General features: G+C 37.3%; 1 protein-coding gene across 4 annotated transcripts in view; it reads right to left on the bottom strand.

Moving 5' to 3' along the window:
• Window positions 1-20,091, bottom strand: part of Treh-2 (trehalase-2) — an 83,226-nt gene that overhangs the window by 22,546 nt on the left and 40,589 nt on the right. For all 4 annotated transcript variants that reach the window (XM_073089650.1, XM_073089649.1, XM_073089651.1 and 1 more), the window contains exons 2-12: window positions 19,463-19,779; window positions 11,717-11,854; window positions 10,373-10,485; window positions 8,433-8,588; window positions 5,737-5,902; window positions 4,915-5,067; window positions 4,044-4,121; window positions 3,143-3,255; window positions 2,106-2,272; window positions 1,476-1,646; window positions 335-550 (exon numbers count right to left, since the gene is read on the bottom strand). In XM_073089650.1, coding sequence (XP_072945751.1) covers window positions 335-550; window positions 1,476-1,646; window positions 2,106-2,272; window positions 3,143-3,255; window positions 4,044-4,121; window positions 4,915-5,067; window positions 5,737-5,902; window positions 8,433-8,588; window positions 10,373-10,485; window positions 11,717-11,854; window positions 19,463-19,545 — 1,554 coding nt within the window. In that variant the 5' untranslated portion in view covers window positions 19,546-19,779. The remainder of the gene's footprint in view (window positions 1-334; window positions 551-1,475; window positions 1,647-2,105; window positions 2,273-3,142; window positions 3,256-4,043; window positions 4,122-4,914; window positions 5,068-5,736; window positions 5,903-8,432; window positions 8,589-10,372; window positions 10,486-11,716; window positions 11,855-19,462; window positions 19,780-20,091) is intronic.

The raw sequence follows: 20,091 nt of genomic DNA, 5'->3' as shown, positions 1-20,091 counted from the left end.
AACAGTTTTCGTTATTCCTAATTTAGAATTTGGAATGAATTTTTCGTTCAGTTGACAAAATCACACTTATTTCTATATTCATAAAATAAATAAAATATAGACGACCCGCGTGGCGGAGCGGTCACCATACCGGTCTGACGCGCAAAGAGTCCCGGGTTCGATCCCCGGCCAGACAGATATCTAAATGATGAATTTAGATTTCTGTTTCTGGGTCTGGGTGTTTGTGTATTTGTCTATGTGTGTGTCCATGGCACCCACGACACAGCGAATCCTAGTGTGGGGCTGTGAGTGTAGAAAGCGTTTATTTATTTATTTATTATTTAGATGGATTTACCTTTTCCAACATAGCGGTTTTCTTTTTCCACACCTCAAAGTTAGACCTGACCCATTTAGTGGAGAGCTCAGTGGCCAGTCTCATAGCATCGGGTATCTCAGTGTTGGCCAGCCCCATCACTACGATGTCCTGTAGGGGTGGCCAGGCGTTGGGGTAGTCCCACTGTTCCCCGGAGTGCTCGAATGTTGTGGGAATACCACCTTCGAAGATATCCACCTAGGAATAGTAAGGAAATTTTGTTTACATATGGAATAGGAGGAAGTTATACTTAGGCATAATAAATAAACTAATAATTAGTATAAAAAACGACTGCCTAAAATTAGTCTGTTTCTTTCAAAATGTACAAATTACATGTGATAAAATCGTAAAGCGGGTTTGAGCTGAAGGCATTTTAAAGAATAAGACATACACACTCGTTCAAAAACCATTACCCTCTGTATTTGGATAAAAAATGTAGCAGATGTGCATTTACGTTTTGTGTTTCAATAGCATCGTTACAATAAGTTACTTAAGATTTTAATATTACGTTTTGTGTTTCAATGGTATGGTTACAATAAGTTAAAACAGAGTTCAATCTTTCGGCAATAGATGGCGTTAATCAGTTCAAAAGAAATCTATTTATATTAATAAAAAATGTTATTACATTTTTTTGTTCACTCGACCCTTTGTGGTTCAAACTATTTTCTGTCTAATGACAGCAGTGTTAAGCGCATACATACTTTTCCAAAACATTCCTCTTAAAGCTAGTCCTCAGTGGTAGGGGCGCATCTGTGACCGACCTCAGGTAGCTATATCTAATCCTATCTGGGGTTGATTACGGAAGTCCATGGGCGGCAGTAGCCACTTACCATCAGGTGGACTGCATGCTCGTCTGCTACTCCTATATTATAAATACGCCGCTACTCCTGAAGACTAAGCTGGAATGCCTCGGAAAAGTATTACCCTTACCACACTCTTCAAACCAGAACACAGCATCGCTTTACACTGCTGTTATTAGACAGAAATACGTGTGGCGATGGTGCCGCTGGAGTCGAACTACAGGGTTCTACGGCCTTCAAAGGTGTGGCGGTTGTATCTCCACAGTCAGACATTACTATTTCATTACCTTTTACTTAGTAAACTTAACTTCAAAAAACCTCACCTTAGTTTTATCCAAATAGTTGATAACTCGATTAACGAAATACTCCTTCCTGGCCATATCGTAGCAGCCTGTCCAGAGTGGAGATACGTTGGAAGGGTAGAAGTAGTCTCGACGACGACCTGACTCCAAGCTGTAGTCCAACCACGCGCCCACGTCCTCATGCCATAGAACCTGATGAAATAATAAGTGTATATTGCAAAACTACCTAGACGAACGATTTGTGTACCATATTCTCGGTATTTCTCTCCCTTTCTAGTCCTCAGGGGTAGCGGCGCATCTGTAGCCGACCTCAGGTAGGAATATCTAATCCTCTCTGGGGTTGATTACAAATGTCCATGGACGGCAGTAGCCACTTACCATCAGGTGGACTGCATGCTCGTCTGCTACTCTTATATTATAAAAAAAAACCGTGTCCAACTTAATTAGTCTACTGGGTCCAAGTAATTAGTCAACTGTATCGTAGTTAATTAGTCTACTGGGTCCAAGTAATTAGTCAACTGTATCGTAGTTAATTAGTCTACTGTCCAAGTGCCTTAACTGTGTCCATGTCACTTAACCAACTGTGTCCAAGTGCCTTAGTCAAGTATGTCTAAGTGCCTAAGTCAAGTGTGTCCAATGTGACAATGGTACCTGCTCGATGGCTAGCACGAAGCGGGCGTGCAGCTCGCGGTAGTAGAACGCCTTGTCGGCATTCCCGAGCCGCGCGTGGAACTGGGCCAGCAGCTCCGCGTTCCAGCACAGGATGCCGTTCAGGTCCACCGGGATGATGGACCGGGTCTTCAGGTTTGTGAGGTTTCCTGGGGAGTAAACGCATTAGACATTGTGAAACACACCTGTACTTTGTGGTATAAACAATGGCTTTAAATTAAAGATGGTCTTGAGAATCACTTGTATAATCGTATAGAAAACGTGTTACAGTAAAGCGAAATAGGAACGTCCGGCGGGCGCGGTGGATCGTATTTTTCGAACTACTCCCATTTTTACCACGCTTTTATTAGCTTGGGTTGTATCTATGTAAGTATGTATCTATGACGTGTATGTAAAGGAATCTTTGAATTTGATTTTTGCCCACTTTGGACGTCCGATTAATTTAAAATTTTGAACAATTATCAAGAACCGATGACAATAAACGATTTTAATAATTTTATCCCATTCTCCTCATCAGGATCGTCAGGAATCAGGATTAACGATTTTCCTTGTGCGATTTTAGCGTGGTGTTTTTAGTTTTTAAACTATAATTATTTTATGTTACTACCGCGCGGATCATCGATCGCCCCACCTGTCGCACCTCTCGCATGCCCTTTACAATCTACCGTTAACAACACCCATCAACGTTGGTGATGGAAGTGGCCGAACCCTATTGTAACATCATATAATACTGCTACAACAGCAAATCTTGTAAGTGGTAAGAAGATTCCCATTTGATGTGACGTTATCCGTAAATAATCGTACTTAATCTTTCCATAGTAATAGTAGGAAATATTTAAATCCAGAAGATGCGTAGTCTCCTAATAAAATCATACACATAAGCCTTTTCAGCAAATCGTGCGAAACTAGCCAACTTCATGGTGTCAATTTTAGTTGTTGGTTTCGTAAAAAATCACTCATAATTTTTTTTTGAAAACGCTCAAAAATAAGTACAAGGATATATGAAAGTTGTTGAATACCTTTATTTGTTCCGTTGAGTATGAACCATCTTGACGAGAAGTCCCATCCAGACTCTGCGGCTGCTTTCAATTCCGCGTACAACTCTTCTTTTTTATCAGCCGTATCAAAGTGCCTGTAATAATAAAAGCATTGTTTACAAATATTTATTAAACCGAGCAAGTTATCAACTCCTTAGTACTAACTAATAAAAAAATTTTACATTAATTTTATCTAGTCGGTCCTCGATATCGACTTCACCCATAGACTACATGCAGCACCTCTGGCGGATCGTTTTGGAACTAAAATTCGTCATTGTTATATAACGGAGATCGAGCTAAAGCTGTCGATTCGATTGATCGCGTGATCCGTTGAAAACACGTCCAAGGAACTGAACTAAGGGTTAATTTGGAATTCTAAACACTCTGCCACACTTCAAAGGGCACATCAAGCCAGTCTCGGTTGTAAAACCTTGTCGAAGGTCCAAATACCGGTTTGAAAACATTCAACACTGGTCATTAATTATAACGCAACAGTGAATTTCTCAAATTATAAGGAGCGACTCGTGGCAAGCTTCCTCACATGAAAATGTTTACAACTATGTCGAATCTCTGCAATCTACTTGTTTGCCATGGAATTCCTCAACACTGTTCCTTCTTCCCATATTCGTGGGTGACTAATCATAAAGATGGCGAGCAATGTTATCCAATCTTCTATTGCGGTTATAAATCTATTAAGTCTATCTTCTATTGCGGGTTGCGACAGGAGCTTACGGCAAATCCATTTAGGGAACATTGGGTTAAACCCAATGTTCCCTAAAAGGATTTGCCTACTTCTAGTACTGAACCTAGAAAAGGCTGTTTTAGATCTGATTATCAAATTAAGTCCTTGATTTACTAAAATTTGAGCAGTTTAAAGACTTACCTAGCACAATCGATGTCTTCCTTGTAACTTTCGGGTCTTGGTCCGGATGACATATCATTGTACCTCGCCAATTTGTACCTGAAATGAAGGGAGAATATGTCCCATATTAAAGAGAATTGACAGTTCTTCAATCTTTTATAACCAAGAAAAATCTCGAAATTAGAATTAGATGATCAATTGGTATGTATGAAGTAACGAATATCTGTAATCAACCCTTAATAGAATTAGAGTCCTAACTGAGATCGATCACAGCATTGCTACTCCTCAGGATCGAAGAATTTCTACTGTATGTGTGCTTTTTAACCCACATAGAGAAAATACAGCAGCCCTTTACTCATAGCCTTAAGTACTTTATGACAAAATAATTATAGTTTAATAACTAAAAACCACGCTAAAATCCTGATTCCTGACGATCCTGATGAGGAGAACGGGATAAAATTATTAAAATCGTATATTGTCATCGGTTCTGGATAATTGTTCAAAATTTTAAATTAATCGGAGCATTCAAAGTGGGTAAAAATCGAGTTAAAAGATTCCTTACATTACGTTACATACATACATACATACATTTATACAACTCAAGCTAATAAAAGCGTGGTAAAAATAGATGTTATAATAGTGAAGAAATCAGCTTCTAGTATGTCTAGTATGTCCGTAAAAGTTCATCCATACTGTAGGTTTACACCGTAAAATCCATGGACTATGCATGGATTCACAAGATTTCTTTTACAAAACGTCGTATTTTTATCCAAAAGTGTTTTTACACCCCTTTTCTATGAAGTTACATGGGAAATATATGGGAATAAGCCGCAAAACACCGTGTTTACATTAAGATTGTTAATAAGTATGAAAACTATAGTCAATTACTTACGTTTGTCCATTTTTCTCAATGTTAACGGTATGATTTGTCATCCAGAAGTCAAACTCTCTGTCCATCGTGTGTATGTGTTGTCTCAAAAACTCCACGTCATCAAAATCATCCATTATTAACTTCACCATTGGAATTAGGAGTGGGGGTTGTGATCTGGGAAATAAATAAACAATAAATGAATGAATAAAATATTGAATGAAAGAATAAATGATAATGAATGATAACTGAATGAACTGAATATAGAATGAGTAATTGAATGGGGTGGAATAATATACAAACTAGGTATAGTCCCCCCGGCACCGTCCGCCGCCCGCATTCGTCCACAGGGACATAGCCCCGTTAGTGTGCCCTTACTTTGCGGAGTATATGTTAACTAAACCTACGCGCAACAACTTCAGAGCGGACTAAAAGTTTGGCGCGGACTATACAGGCGTAAGAGTGCCATTAGTATAGAACCTGATGTATTTTGGATGCGCTCAAATCATCTAATTTAAAAGTGCATCGGAACCCTTAAAGATTCCACTCATCATTATGTTTGACCTAATCTTCGAAACTTAGTAAGAGAGATAAAGAGAAGTGTAAAAAAAATATATACGGTCGAATTGAGAAACCTCTTCCTTTTTTGAAGTCGGTTAATGAAATTTAGTAAGTATTTATAGTTGGCTCCACCTCGAAGGGCTTGAAAGGCAGTAGATACGTGAGGACGATAGGTGGCGCTTTTGTAATGATTTATAATTATTATATTATTTTCGTAGGGTAACTTATGTGCAATTTTATACAACTAAACCTAAGAATGAACAATTGCATAAAAACCCCAATCACCTCATCACATAGTAAATCCGACCGCCGTTAGGGATGAAGCCTATCCTCTCGACGATGTCCAGGAAGTTGGTGACCATCCCTCGCGCCGTTAACCTCATTTCGGAGAGCAGCAACCCCTTGATGATCCAGTACGAGTCCCAGTAGTAGAATTCCCGGAATCGACCACCTGTAATAAAGGAATAAGTTTCTAATCAAATTTACCATTCATTACACGAGGAAGATAGCAGTGATAGCCTAGCTAGTGGTTAACAAACTCGGCCTCTCGATCGAGGGGTCCGAGGTTCAAATCCCAGGCACGCACCTCTAATTTTTCGAAGTTATGTGCGTATTAGAAATTAATTATCACTTGCTAAACGGTGAAGGAAAACATCGTGAGGAAACCTGCATACCTGAGAGATTTATAAAAAAAATCTCAAAGTTATGTGAAGTCTACCGATACGCACTTTGCCAGCGCGGTGGACTATGGCCTAATCCTTCTCATTCTGAGAGGAGACCCGTGTCCAGCAGTGGGACAGCAATGGGTTGATGATGACACGAGGAAGGCAGCACATTACCCATTGTCGCTCCCACGGCATAGGGTACCTTTTGAAGGTTTCCCCCTCGTAAACAAAAAAATGGTGTTATATTCTGTTTTGATACAGAGAGTTCAGAGTTCGAGTCCAGCGAAGCATAGTTAAATGATAGTCAATAAACAAACGTGTAATTCATCTCATGATAAAACTCTGTCACTCATGGATTTCCGTAATTCCGGAATCACCGCAATTACCATAGATTAGTAAAGATTACTCGCTCTTAACAAGAAAATGTAACCTTTTGACAATTGTCACTGTCAATTATTTTCATGTTTGAAAAATATTTAAAAAATGTAGTTTTTAGATCGTTTACGAATGAAGCGATATTTCTTCGCACTTTTTCTTCGATTTCGTGTCCTAACTGCGCATCGGCATTATTCCGCGTAAATTACACCATGACAGCCATTAAACGGCTGACATAAATGTCAGCTGTTTAAGTCATTTAATGGCTTCCTTCAATTACAAGGCGGTGAGATATCTATACTTATATATGGCAATTACCCTCAATATTCTTTTTTATAAGACATTGAAGTAACACATGAGCCTGCATTTCACCTGATGATCAGTGGAAACTATCGCTCATGGATATTAATAATCAACCTCAATAAGATGGTATTTTTATACGATGTGAATTACCACTCTAGCATGTAAATCAAATCAAATCAAATCAAAATTTTTTATTCAAAATAGGTTCTTTACAGAGCACTTTTTGAATGTCAAACTACCACCACTTTACAAGGTGTTTCGTTATGGAGAAGAAGCGGCGAAAGAAACTCCATAACACACATCTTTAAAAAAAAATGGATTTTACAATGTTAAACTTAACCTAATGGTACATGTGGAGCTGGAACTACTTCAGACCACACCGTTTTGTCATGCAGTCCATCTGATGATAAGTGGTCAGTGCCACTCATGGACATCTGATGTGTAAGTAATTCCATATTGCATTTCTACCCACGACGACTAATATGGAATGTTTCGTGTAAATGTGTTTGCCTCATCACACCCTTTGGAGTAGAAAACTAGCTAAAAAGCTAAACTAGAAAACTTCGGAGTAGGAAAGTTATGAGAATTCCTGTCATACGGTACAAATGGTTGTGACAATAGTGCCACAATTAAACTACTAATAGTTCTACCATCTTTCTTAACCCACGTTTTTGCCTTAAAATAGCAGTCCTGATGGGTAGGAACTAAAATTCTTAGGGTTAGACTGGTATTATCTATGTTTGGTCTAAAATTCTAAAAATTAGAGTTATGAACTATATGAACGGAAATCTTAATTATTTTTCAGCTATTTAGGTGTCCCATTAATATTTATTAACGTTATGCGGGTCCAATTGACAATATTTAAATATAGAAACAAGAGTAACAAAGTTTTGCTAAATATAGATTCAGCCAGTTACGATCTAAATTGGATTTATTTTAGGTGGTGGAAGGTGGTAGAACTATTTGTGGTTCGACTCTGGCGAAACCACCGCCACACCTGTCTTCCTTAAAGCATAGCATATAGCAGCGTTGTTAAGCGCTGCTGTATTCTTGTTTTAAGGGTGTGGTAAGAGACATAGTACTTATCCAAAGCTTTCCAACTTAGTTTTTAGGGAAACCAACGCCAGATGCGTTGGTTTCCCTAAAAACTAACCCCTAACCTAACCTAACCTAACCTAACCTCAGGTAAGAATATTATTACAGATATCAATGGGCGACAGTTAACACTTATCATCAGGGAAACTGCATGCTCTTTTATAGAATATAGGAGTAGCAGACGAGCATGCAGTCCACCTGATGGTAAGTGGCTACTGCCGTCTATGAACATCTATAATCAACCCCAGATAAGTTTAGTTACCTATTTGAGGTCGGCCACAGATGCGCCGCTACCCCTGAGGACTTTGGAATGCCTTAGAAAATTATGTCTCTCATACCACACCCTTCAAACCAGAACACATCAGCGCTTAACACTACAATTATTCGGCAGAAATAGGTGTGGCGGGGGTTCCGCCGGAGTCGAACCACAAAGAGTTCCACCACCTTTAAACTGTTTAAAGTTTACCGTTCCTGTTAAGCGATAGTGACAACTTAAGATCGGAAAAACTACACTCTCTCTTGCAACATCTGTCAAAACCTTACCTGGTACAATAACAGGGTTATCCACATAGATGATGGAGTACAGATCCTGGTTGTTCTTCACGTCATCCTTCATCTTGCGGCCGAGCTGCAGCCATAGCCTGTTCAGGTCTGACGCCCAGTCGTGTAGTAGTGGGTCCTTGATGCGTTGCAGAAAAGCTGCAAGAATCAGAATTGTTTATATGAAATTTTTATTGGTATAATGGTTATGACAATAATGCTTTTATTGATAATGTCCCACTGATGGGCAGAATTTTCCCATAAGAGGAGGAAGCCTGGAATGTACCCGATCACATTATTTCAATGAGGATTGGTGAACGAAGAAAGGTTAATTGGGAAACCTGGATGTTTTCTAATCCATAAGAGTTTTCATCCTTAGAAGACAAGGTTTAAGTGCTATCCAATGGTAATAACCGAAACCAATGTGCTTTTATTAGTCACCATCTCACTCCCAAACGTTTTATTCCTCGATCGATCGTAATTAATTATTATCAGGAACTGTGCTGAATAAACATCAAAGTGGAAAGTCCAAAATTTCGTACGAAATAGACCCACAGATGTTGAAAAGTGGCAATAATTGCTGATTTCGTCGTCGACTCATCACGCTGGGCATGGGTCTCCTCGCAGAGTTAGACGGGTTTAAAACTGGGGAATAGTAGATTTCATACACCCTCGAGGATGTTTTCCAGGAACTCTCAGGCGCGCAGATTACCTTATGAAGTTTTCATTCACAGTTATAGCAAGATAATCGATTTTTAACGGAAGAATAAAGGACAAATAATGATACATACGCACATAACTTTGAAATATTAGAGGTGCATGCCTGGGATTGGTACCTCGGACTCCTCGACTGAGAGACCCAGTTTCAAATCACTAAGTTATCATTGCTTAAGACGCATAGATAAAAAAGTAAATCAATAAGTTATAGTTACCGCAAGGAAGCTCTGTAACTAAATGTAATTAACTACACAAATATAGACGGCCGAATAAATATTAAGTAATTAAGTAAATAAATACTATCATATAATAAACATAATGTGTAAACGGAAAGATCGCTAGTTAATTGTCTTTTCCCTGGGAATTATGATAGTGAGAGTCTTTTGTTTTATAGTTATAAGTTATTACTTATAACTTATTGTGATAGAAATAAATAAATCAAATACATCAACAATTAATTGTCCCATTACATTACATTTAGGGGTGTAATGTTCGTATCAAGGTTTGTTATTATCACGTGATCATATCTAATACGTAATGAAGGAAAATTTCGTTAGATAATGCATACTTAAGAGATCTTAAAACTAAAATGTTCTCAAAGGTATGTGAAGTCTACCATTTGGCACTTAGCCAGAGCGATGGACTATGTCTTCATCCTCAAAAAAAAAAAGAGGGCGACAGACGACCCGTGCCCAGCAGTGGGACAGTAATGGGTAAATGATGAACACCGCATAATACCCCAAAGTAGATCTCTAAAATTGAAATAGAAATAGGCATTCAGCGAAAGTAAGAGTTACGTAATATTTTGTGAAGACTACCAACCTAAATATGGAATATATATATATATATTTTATAATATAGGAGTAGCAGACGAGCATGCAGTCCACCTGATGGTAAGTGGCTGCTGCCGCCCATGGACATCTGCAATCAACCCCAGATAGGATTAGATATTCCTACCTGAGGTCGGCCACAGATGGCCCCTACCCTTAAGGACTAAGCTGGAACGCCTCGGAAAAGTATGTCTGTCTTACCACACCCTTCAAAACGGAACACAGCAGCGCCTAACACTGCTGTTATTAGATAGAAATAGGTGTGGCGGTGATGCCGCCGGAGCCGAACCACAAAGGGTTCTACCACCTTCTATGGCCTTCTGTGGAACTAAAATGGTCTTTTTTTATGATAGGTGGTAGTGGGTAAACAACTAAGATTTCCTATGAGTTGCTTACCAGGGTTATCCTTCCAGTCCGTAGGCCGCCACGCCTCGAACTCGGACCCCTCAGGATCGAAGTTCATGTTGACAAACTCCTGGATGTCAGCCTTTGTCGGGTGGTGACCTGTCCTGAATAAAAACAGTATTGTATAATAAACATTTTACGTACAGATATACTTTTAACGTACCTCCCTATTATTTTTATTTTTATTTATTTACAAATTTGTGTACACAGAACATAACAAAGAAATAGAGCATTAAAAAGAAATGTAGTACAAAGGACTACTTATTCCAACCTGGAATTTCTTCCAGCAGCCCCTATGGTCAGAAAAATTGTATGAAAGGCAAATAAAGTGTGCACAAAATAGATAGGTAGGATCGATATCATATACATATACATTATACATATATACAATTATATACACATAATATATACAATAATATATACATTATTTAGAAATATACATAAAATTTTCGTAAGTTAATCAATGACAGTCTAGTGGGTAACTCGGCATCTCAATCGGGGGTCCTAGGTTCGAACTCATCTCATCTTTGAGTTTAGGAATGAATTACCACTTGTTTAATCGGCGTTGGACAAAATGTAAGGAAACCTGCACGTCTGAGAGTTCTTAAAAAACTTCTAAATATCAAAGCCAATTATAGACCTTAAACCCCTGTCATTCTAAGAGAAGACCATTTTCTTAAAAAAAATATACATAATATGACCCCCGATATCTAAATAAGTTTTACCAATAATCTGCTCTTCAAATCAGATTAAAATATAGTCCATTAAAATGTTACATGAGCTTTGCATTTGTTAGTGGATGCAATTTTATTTTATGTGACATGTTTGGGGGACCATAGAAGCTAAACCACAAGTCTGTGGGGTCGCCACCCTTGTCCCCCGGCCGCCATCTTGGAAAACACTTTTTTCGCGATATCTCGGAAACTATGCGCCTTACAAAAAATTGTAAAGTCATAATTTGTAGAAAATTGTTTTGCTTACAATATAACTTTTTGCCCTAAATTAAAAATTAAAGAAGTTTGATAGGTACAATCTCTACATAATTCAACTAAAGAGGCACCGCTCATACATATATAATGTAAATCTGATTTATTCAAGTTTGAAGGCTGGTTTATTTTATTATGAAAATGTGGCAAATTTATAAGGTAGACCAAAATACGGCCATCTTACCCCCAAGATGCAGAAAATACGAAAGATCGAGAATATATAGAGTTCTAAAAAAATGCATTAATTACTAAAAATCACATACTTTCATTACCATAGTAAAGACATAAAAGTTAGAAAATGGAAAAATAAAAGATAAGGATAAAACTCCAAGTGGACCCAAGTGATTACCTGTTCATCATTTCATAGAAATGCTCCATGGTGATGGTGGGTGACATCTTGATCTTCATGTCCACGAAGGTCTTGGAGTCGTTGTAGAGGCCTGCCATCTGCACCGTGTCCAGCAGCGGTCCATGGCAGTAGATCAAACTGGAATACAAAAGAAAATCAAATCAAATCTTTTATTTGCAAGAACATAGTATTTTTATCGACGGACAAAAGTTCAAACAAAATCCATGAATAAATCATTTATTTATCATAATTGTCACATGTATCAATAATATTTCCTCTATTTATTTGTCTATTTTCCACAATATTAATTTATCAACCATTATTTTTCTATCATGCGTAATTGCCTTCGATCACTAAAAGGTAATTGCGTAGTATTCCAAGCCTGTTCCAAATTTGAATGTCGCGCCATTCAAAGTACTTGTGATTAAAGTTTTTAATAAGTTAAACTAACGAAGATACAATAGATATGCATCCATTTTATAACATTATCATAAAATGACTATTAAATTTATTATAATAAATTACTACTATATCCTATGCCCTAAATTAGTATATTTGTTTATTAATTATTATTATATGGTATAAATCCATAGATCACCTATCTCTATAAATACAACTTTATATATGATAAGTATCTTATGTTCTACCACATTGGACGAGCAAAATGTATGTATCTTGTTCATTATTGTATGGCAAAGTCAAGTATATGTCATACAGGAGTCGTCAAAATTAAAATTAAATAATTTAAGAAATATCATCAAACTAAACATTATTACCAATAATTTAAACAATGAATTTGATTATTTCATGTCATAAAATAAATGTATTATCATTCAGGAATTCATTGATATTATAATAACACCTATCGACGAGGAAGCTATGTAGTTCACTTTTAAAAACATGAATGTTCCCGATGGTGCGTATTGCCTTAGGTATTTTATTAAATAATATAGAAGCTTTGCAGAAGATAATTGTTTTAAATATATTTGTTTTGCCGGACACGGCTTTTAAAAAGCTTTAGAAATATGTTAATAGCGGCTCATCATGCCTTTCGAATGACTTTTGAAGGTAAAACCCTGTACGGTTGCACAAATGCACACCTATTTCAGCTAACAGTGTAGCGTTACTCTATTCTGATTTGAAGGGTGACATGCTTTTCCGAGGCATTTTAGCTTAGTCCTCAAGGGTAGCGGCGCATCTGTGGCCGACTTCAGGTACGAATCCAATCCTATCTGGGGTTGATTAAGATGTCCATGGGCGGCATTAGCCACTTACCATCACGTGGACTGCATGCTCGTCTGATATTCGTATACCTATTATAAGAAACGTTTCTAGTGACCGCCATTAACTGTAGTTCCTTGTCACCAGTGATTGTCGACGTCGGTCGCCGATACAAACAGTCGTTCATGTATTATCTTACTGTCCTGTCTGCTAATATTCCCTTGCATCATTTCCCAAAAGTCTTCCAAGGTTTAACGACAGTCGTCCTATTTCAGGCGGCTCTTTTTTAGCGGTATAATTTCGCAAACCACACTTTTATGTATCTTATCAATGTAAAGTCCATGTCCATATCAACACTATCTGATATTTTAATCAGTGACATTAATGACAAATATTAAAAGCTTTCCAATCTTTTGATTACCATTAGCCGGTCTACATGAACCGCGGGGCTAAATCATCATCCATCCATTACTGTCACACTGCTGGACATGGATCAGATCCAGTCAAGGTCAAAATGGCAACCATTTAGGTAATAGTCTTCCACGCTGGTTAAGTGCGAATTGGTCTGTTTCACACATTTTTAAGAATTTTTTTTAGAAGTCCAAGGCATGTGTTCACGACATAGGGGGGTAGTTACCATCTTTTAAAACAATATTATTTTAATCATACTTTTATTTTTTTGCGGTAAATTGAACTTTTTAAGCAAAATGTGAAAATTAAGTTGGTTTTATACAATGGATAAGCGAAAACTTAATAAGGGTTTAAGTTCGTTCAACTGTGTATGACGGAATATTTTAGTGTTTTATGGAGGAAATAAAATTTTCCTGAACTATGCTGGCTTTAAAAAGATGGTGGTGGGCCCCCAGCTTTAAAATAAGGCATAATTATTTTCTATGGCACATAAATTCGGTACTTGGAATTCGAACTTAGGACTCCCAGATTGAGGCCGAATTTCACACCACTATGCTATCACAACTTCAGGCTAATCTCGTAACTAGATCCTAAACGTGTCTAGTGCTAATCTAAACACTGTAAACTAGATTTATCCGGTAATACTACTCGTCAGTAACTACATCCGCGCACAAATGCGTTTATAATACAAATCATTGACGTGACATCACACACTACCATCACATACATACGTAAAATAATAAATATAGTTCAAAAAACACGCTTTTATGATAAAATCAATTAAAAAGTAGAAAAGTATTCTATTTCATTCTTTCATACATGCAGGGTAAGATAAGGATGTATGTTGATCCCTTTCTACTGTAACACGGAGTTACTCACTGACAAACATACAAGTGAAGCTAATATAAAGCGTGTAATAAACTGTGATACGTCAATTGAGGTTGGTAATTAGACTTAGGCTTGACCCCTCTGTAGTATGAGCCGTGATATATGAGGGAGGTCAATGAAAATGGTTTTGACTTTTTAAACGTGGGTATTGTGTCGAAAATATTGGGAGTAAAGCAAGTGGTAGAACTAGAACTGAGTGGGGAAAACTATGGACATTCTTTTTAAACGAAGTTGAATATACGCGTCACATTTTAGTTAATGTATGGAGTTGGAATGTATCGATGTAACGGTAAGTGGATTATATCGATATTCATGTCGATACGATATTATCATCTCAAAAAATCGATATCGAATATTCTAATATTTTATTAAATAACAACACTAAGCCGGCGAAAAAAAATACTCGTGCATTTTGAATTATCGATATATCATATACTATCAATAATGTCGCTTTGAATTTTCGATATTTTCAGTATATCGATACTTCAGACATTCGACATAAACATCGACACAGCATCCTTACCATATGGACTAAAGGTAAGTAAGGAAGTAGATACTTAACGTATTTGTAATGCGGTTGTAACAGGAGATGGCCGCATTACCGCATCTTTCGCTGCCGTACTAAATAGGGACGTACAGTGTGTCTACAAGACAGGCACATGGACTAATAGACACACGTGAATTAATATTGAATTAAGTTCTGTTCTGTACCCTTAGTATGAGTTTTTACGTTTCAAAAATGACTGTATTTGTTTTTGTTTACGTATTTCCCATATATTACCAATCAGTTTGATATAATCCGCGAGGGGCGCTGATTGGAAATGTATGGGCAAATACGTAAACAAATACCAAAACAGACATTTTTGTAAAAACAAAAAACTCATACTAAGGGCACTGTAAGTATTTGGTACATTTACAACGTAATCCAATTTTATTTATACTTATATGTTTTATTATCTATGCAAATGAATAACATTGAACTGTCTGTTTGTAATGTCAAAATGACAGCTTGATACTAATTGCATATGAAAGTATATACAGTTGTTATAATAAAAAAATATATGTCTATTGTCTGTTTGTTTTTTTAGCGAACTTTTGTAACGGCTGAATGTATTTTGACGATATTTTAGACATTCGATATAATATCAATATTGATATCGATAATTCCACTAGCATTCCTAGTATATATTAATACTACTGTAAGTGTGAACTAAAGTATATTCTATTCTATTCTATATAGTTTGTAAATCGTTTTCCTTCCCAAGGAAAATGATTAATCATTCATAGCGAATATTAAAATTATTAATTGAAGCAACGATATAATTTTATAACGATCTAGCACTCAATCCCGTTTACGATAAGTATAACAAATTCCAAACAAGTTTCAATCCGAATCAAATCATGAAAGAAATTGTAGAATAATGCGTAAAATTACATTTAGTATGCATTACTCTGTTTACAGGTACTCTATGGAAAACGGTTGCAAGGTCACGTCATATCCGGTTTTCCTGGTTTCCGTTCTGTACTACTGAGTTTCCCTTTAGGATAGATCACTTGTAGTGTAAAAGGTTTTTAGTTAGACTTAGCCAGGAACTCTCAAATATTGTTACTGTATAAAATGACATATCTACGAGTACCTTCGTGTAAATGTGTCACACAGGTTTCCTATTTTTTTTATAATATCAAAGTAGTAGACGAGCACGCAGTCCATCTGATGGTAAGTGGCTACAGCCGCCCATGGATATCTTTAATCAACCCCAGGAAGGACTATTTGGCACAGACCACGTGTAATGCGAAGGGTTTTTACTTAGACTTACGCAGGAACCCTACTTTATGGGATAAAATAAAGTAAATTTTCAATATTCTTTGTGTAAATGTCTCACAGAAATTGCTTGGAGGTTTTCTAGATTTTTTATATTGAAGTAGCATGCTACGATCCCACCTGAGATTGGCTACAGATACGTAGCAACGCATCTTTCCCGAATCTTAGTTCTCAGGAGAAGCAACGAAGTTATGGCTGACCGTAGATGGGAATCTAATCTTATCTGAGATTGATGTTCATGGGCGACAATAACGACTTACCATCAGATTTGCTACTTTTATATTATAAAAAAAAACTTTTATATTATAAAAACATACATTTGTATGTCAAATCGTAGAGACGTAGACAGACAAACCAATTTTGTTTATTTATAGATATAGTCGGCTTTTATCTACTAACTCATGTTATCTCCCTATTATCATGTTTGCTTATCATTTGCATCTCTGACGTTTTAGCACATAATAGTAACCTATTAACCCAGTGCCAACATTGCATAACAGTTTTGCATATGCAAATCTTTTATTACGATTCAAAAGGAACTCTTCGTTAGACGAAGAAAGGTTTGACTCCGTAGGAATCACCGGCACAGTCCCTGTAGTTCGGGGACTAGAATAGGGCTACGGTAATTCCTGCCTGTCGTAAGAGGCGACTAAAAGGGGGCTTCCGGGGTTGCGGGCGGCAAGAGTGGGAGCTCTAGCCGTCCAGTAAGCGATCCCGGGAAGGACGGCGGTATGTGTGGTCGCATAGCGTCTGATCGTAGGACTCCGGTTGCGTTCCGTCGGAGATCCCGGAGTTCTCCAACAAGCGTTGAGGACGGCCACTGGGGGGTTTTAGTGCGGTAAGAATCCCACATAACCCGGCGTCACTCCCACGTCTTCAAGTACCTTTTGAAGGTTTCCCGCTCGTTCCCCACATCTATTATTAAATTATTATTTTAATTACTTAAATTTTATTACAACTACTTTTTAGTCCGATTCGCAATAAAATAGTGTTTTTTTAGTTTTTTTTAATCTATTATTTATTGTCTTACAACAGTGTTAAGCGCTAGTATGTTGTGGTTCGAAGGATGTTTTTATGATATTTAAGTAGCAATGTATGCAGTAGCCTGATGAAAAGTGGCTACTGCTGCCCATGGATATCTGTTATCAACCCCAGATAAGATTAATAAGATATTAGGACTCGGTTGAAGCCTAATAAGTATGTCTCTACCACATCCATCAATCCAAAACACAGAAGCGCTTAACACTGTTGTTATTAGGCAGAAATAGGTGTGGCGTTGGTGCCTCCAGAGACATATCATAATGTTCTACCACCTTCAAAGGGTTAAGGGTTTTGTTAACATACATTTATACTTTTTAAATCGTTCAACTTAGTTCTCAGAGGTAGTACTCTGCGGCCGACATCAGTACTTTAATCCTATCTGAGGTACTCATGTCACAAATGTCACGTGTATAGGAGCGTGTGAGCGAGACAGAGTGAGGAAGAAGCGGGATAGCAAGAGTATACGTCACTGTCTCCAAGTTTAAGGACGCAAAGTATAATTTATAGACGACAGACTGTCTGGGTATATTTTTATATATATGTGTATAAAACAAGCAATGATAGCCTAGTGGTTAAGAAATTCGCCTCTTGATCGAGGGGCCCGAGGTTCAAATCCCAGGCACCTCTATTTTTCAAATTTAGAAGTAGTATTAGATATTACCTATCACTTACCTAAACGGTGAAGGAAAACATCGTAAGGTCCTAGAACCAGCATACCTGAGAAATCTTTAAAAAAAATTTTTGAAATGTATGTAAAGTCTACCAATTCGCACGTGGATAGCGCAGTGGACTCCTCCTCCTCCTCCTAATCATTCTGAGGAGACCCGTGCCCAACAGTGGGACAGTAATGGGTTTATGATCAAAGGTAAATAGGTAAAAGATAAGAGAAGTAAGAGCTATTTGCTAAACTGGTTAATTTGCCAGACGGAGTCGTTCTGTCTGTGTATATATGTATGTGTGAATTGTTTCAAGTGCCACGTGTATGTCTATATATAAGTTATACATACAAGAGTTTCTGTCGTCAAGTGTCTGAGAAGTTCAAGGTTAAGAAGTAGATTTTGCAATATTTGCGGAAAAAGATAAGGAAAATTCAGTACTGTACATTTTTCTCTTTTAGTTTTCAATTTTTTTCTCGTTACTTGTTTTTTGATTTTGTTTTGTTGGATTGTTGGCAAGCTTTCGTGTTAATTATAAAACATATTTAAAATAATGATTACGGTCTAAAAATGGAACAAATGTACCATTATTAATGACTTATTAATGACTTTTCCGAGGCGTTCCAGCTTAGTCCTCAGGGGTAGCGGCGCATCTGTGGCCGACCTCAGGTAAGAATATCTAATACTATCTGGGTTTGATTACAGATGTCCATGGGCGGCAGTAGCCACTTACCATCAGGTGGACTGTATGCTCGTCTGCTACTCCTATATTATAAAAAAGATAGGTATATTAACCCTTACTTACGTCACTTAATAATATCCCCCCATTTTACACACTAAGTATTTTGTATTTTTAATTTTATTTTTACGGATATTATTTTTAAAGAAACCAAAAACATTTTCTTATAGTAAAACGGTTCAAAGAAATCATTGACCTTCCTGTTCATATAAATAGATTTGGCGAAGCCAAGTGTAGAGTCATGTGTATGGCACTCACTGCCACGGTATGGAGGCCTGATAATCATTTTCTCGCGAATGTTGAAGAAAAAGTAGTCTACTGTTTGCTAAAGCAAATGTTTGATAACCAAAATGCAATTATTTCTGGCGTGATGCTGTTCTAGCATTACATAAACATAATCGTCTTTACTTAGTCAATTTTTGGATTATAATACACATACCTACCTGTACCTACATAATACAGTCAAAAGCGCATCAAAAATGAATTTCGCGTTAAAGGTAGGTATCTTATGTTTTAAGCTGGTAACTATTCGAGTCGGTAACCACAATAATCTAGACACTTACTAAATTTTATCAAAATTTATTGAGCGAAGAATAATCTGTACGAGCATAGTGGATTGAATTCGATTCTTTTCAATCGGTGGGGGACCGAGGTTCGAATCTAGGGACGCATCACGATTTTTCAAAGTTAGTTGCTTATAAGAATTTAACTACCAAATGCTATAACATCGTGAGGCGACCTACACTACTGAGAATTACCTAATATAGTACCTATGTACCTTTTTTTTTTGTTATCGAGGGGGAAAGCTAGTACCTATGCACCTAATATCTAACAATCCGCATATGTCCAGAGCTATGGACTATGCCCTTAACTTCTCTAATAGTAAACACGTGCCCAGCAGTGGCACCGTAATGAGTTCCGACTGACACGCGATTTATAAGTATAAGATACAAAAGATAAATACTTACCTATCACAAGTCGGGGGTAGACTGCTCCTATCCGCCGCGCCTAGCCCCACCAACGCTACGATTACAACACTAAAACACCACATTTTGAGTTCACAATGGCACGTCACTACTTAAACTTATACTTAATATCACTCGATTTAATTTAAAATAAATAGAGGAACCAGTCTTATTCTATATCACTTTTAAAGTTTTGTTTTGTAAGTCTTTACGTGTTAAGGTATGTGCTTAGAATTTTAAACGGCTTCCTCCTGAAGAGTTGGCTGGTCATTTTGGGTGGTATGGCTGGGGTTAAGTCTGGGGGCACTGTGTGCCGGTATCTGAAACAAGGAATTATATTATTAATATTATTTACTTACTAGTCTGTTCGCGACTTCACGGGCAATAAGACATCGAATTTAGGCGTAGGAAAATCATGAAATGGGTTGATACTTTCTAACAATTCGTTCGTTAAAGTTAAGTAAATGCAGAAAAAATAATTTTATTTTCTTAATAAACTAGCACCTATTTTTTTGTTTTCCAGGGGGAAACTTTCAAAAGGTACCCGACGACGTTGGAGCGACGCCGGGTTATGTGGGCTTTTTACCGCACTAAAACCCCCCCGGTGGCCGTCCTCGGCGCTTGGTGGTGAA

Source organism: Epargyreus clarus, unplaced genomic scaffold, assembly GCF_041222505.1.
Source record: "Epargyreus clarus isolate Ecla_fem2 unplaced genomic scaffold, WU_Ecla_fem_2.2 ptg000031l, whole genome shotgun sequence".
Taxonomy (NCBI): Eukaryota; Metazoa; Arthropoda; class Insecta; order Lepidoptera; family Hesperiidae; genus Epargyreus; species Epargyreus clarus.
Note: the sequence above shows the minus strand (reverse complement) of the source record. Positions and strands in the feature narration are given on the sequence as shown.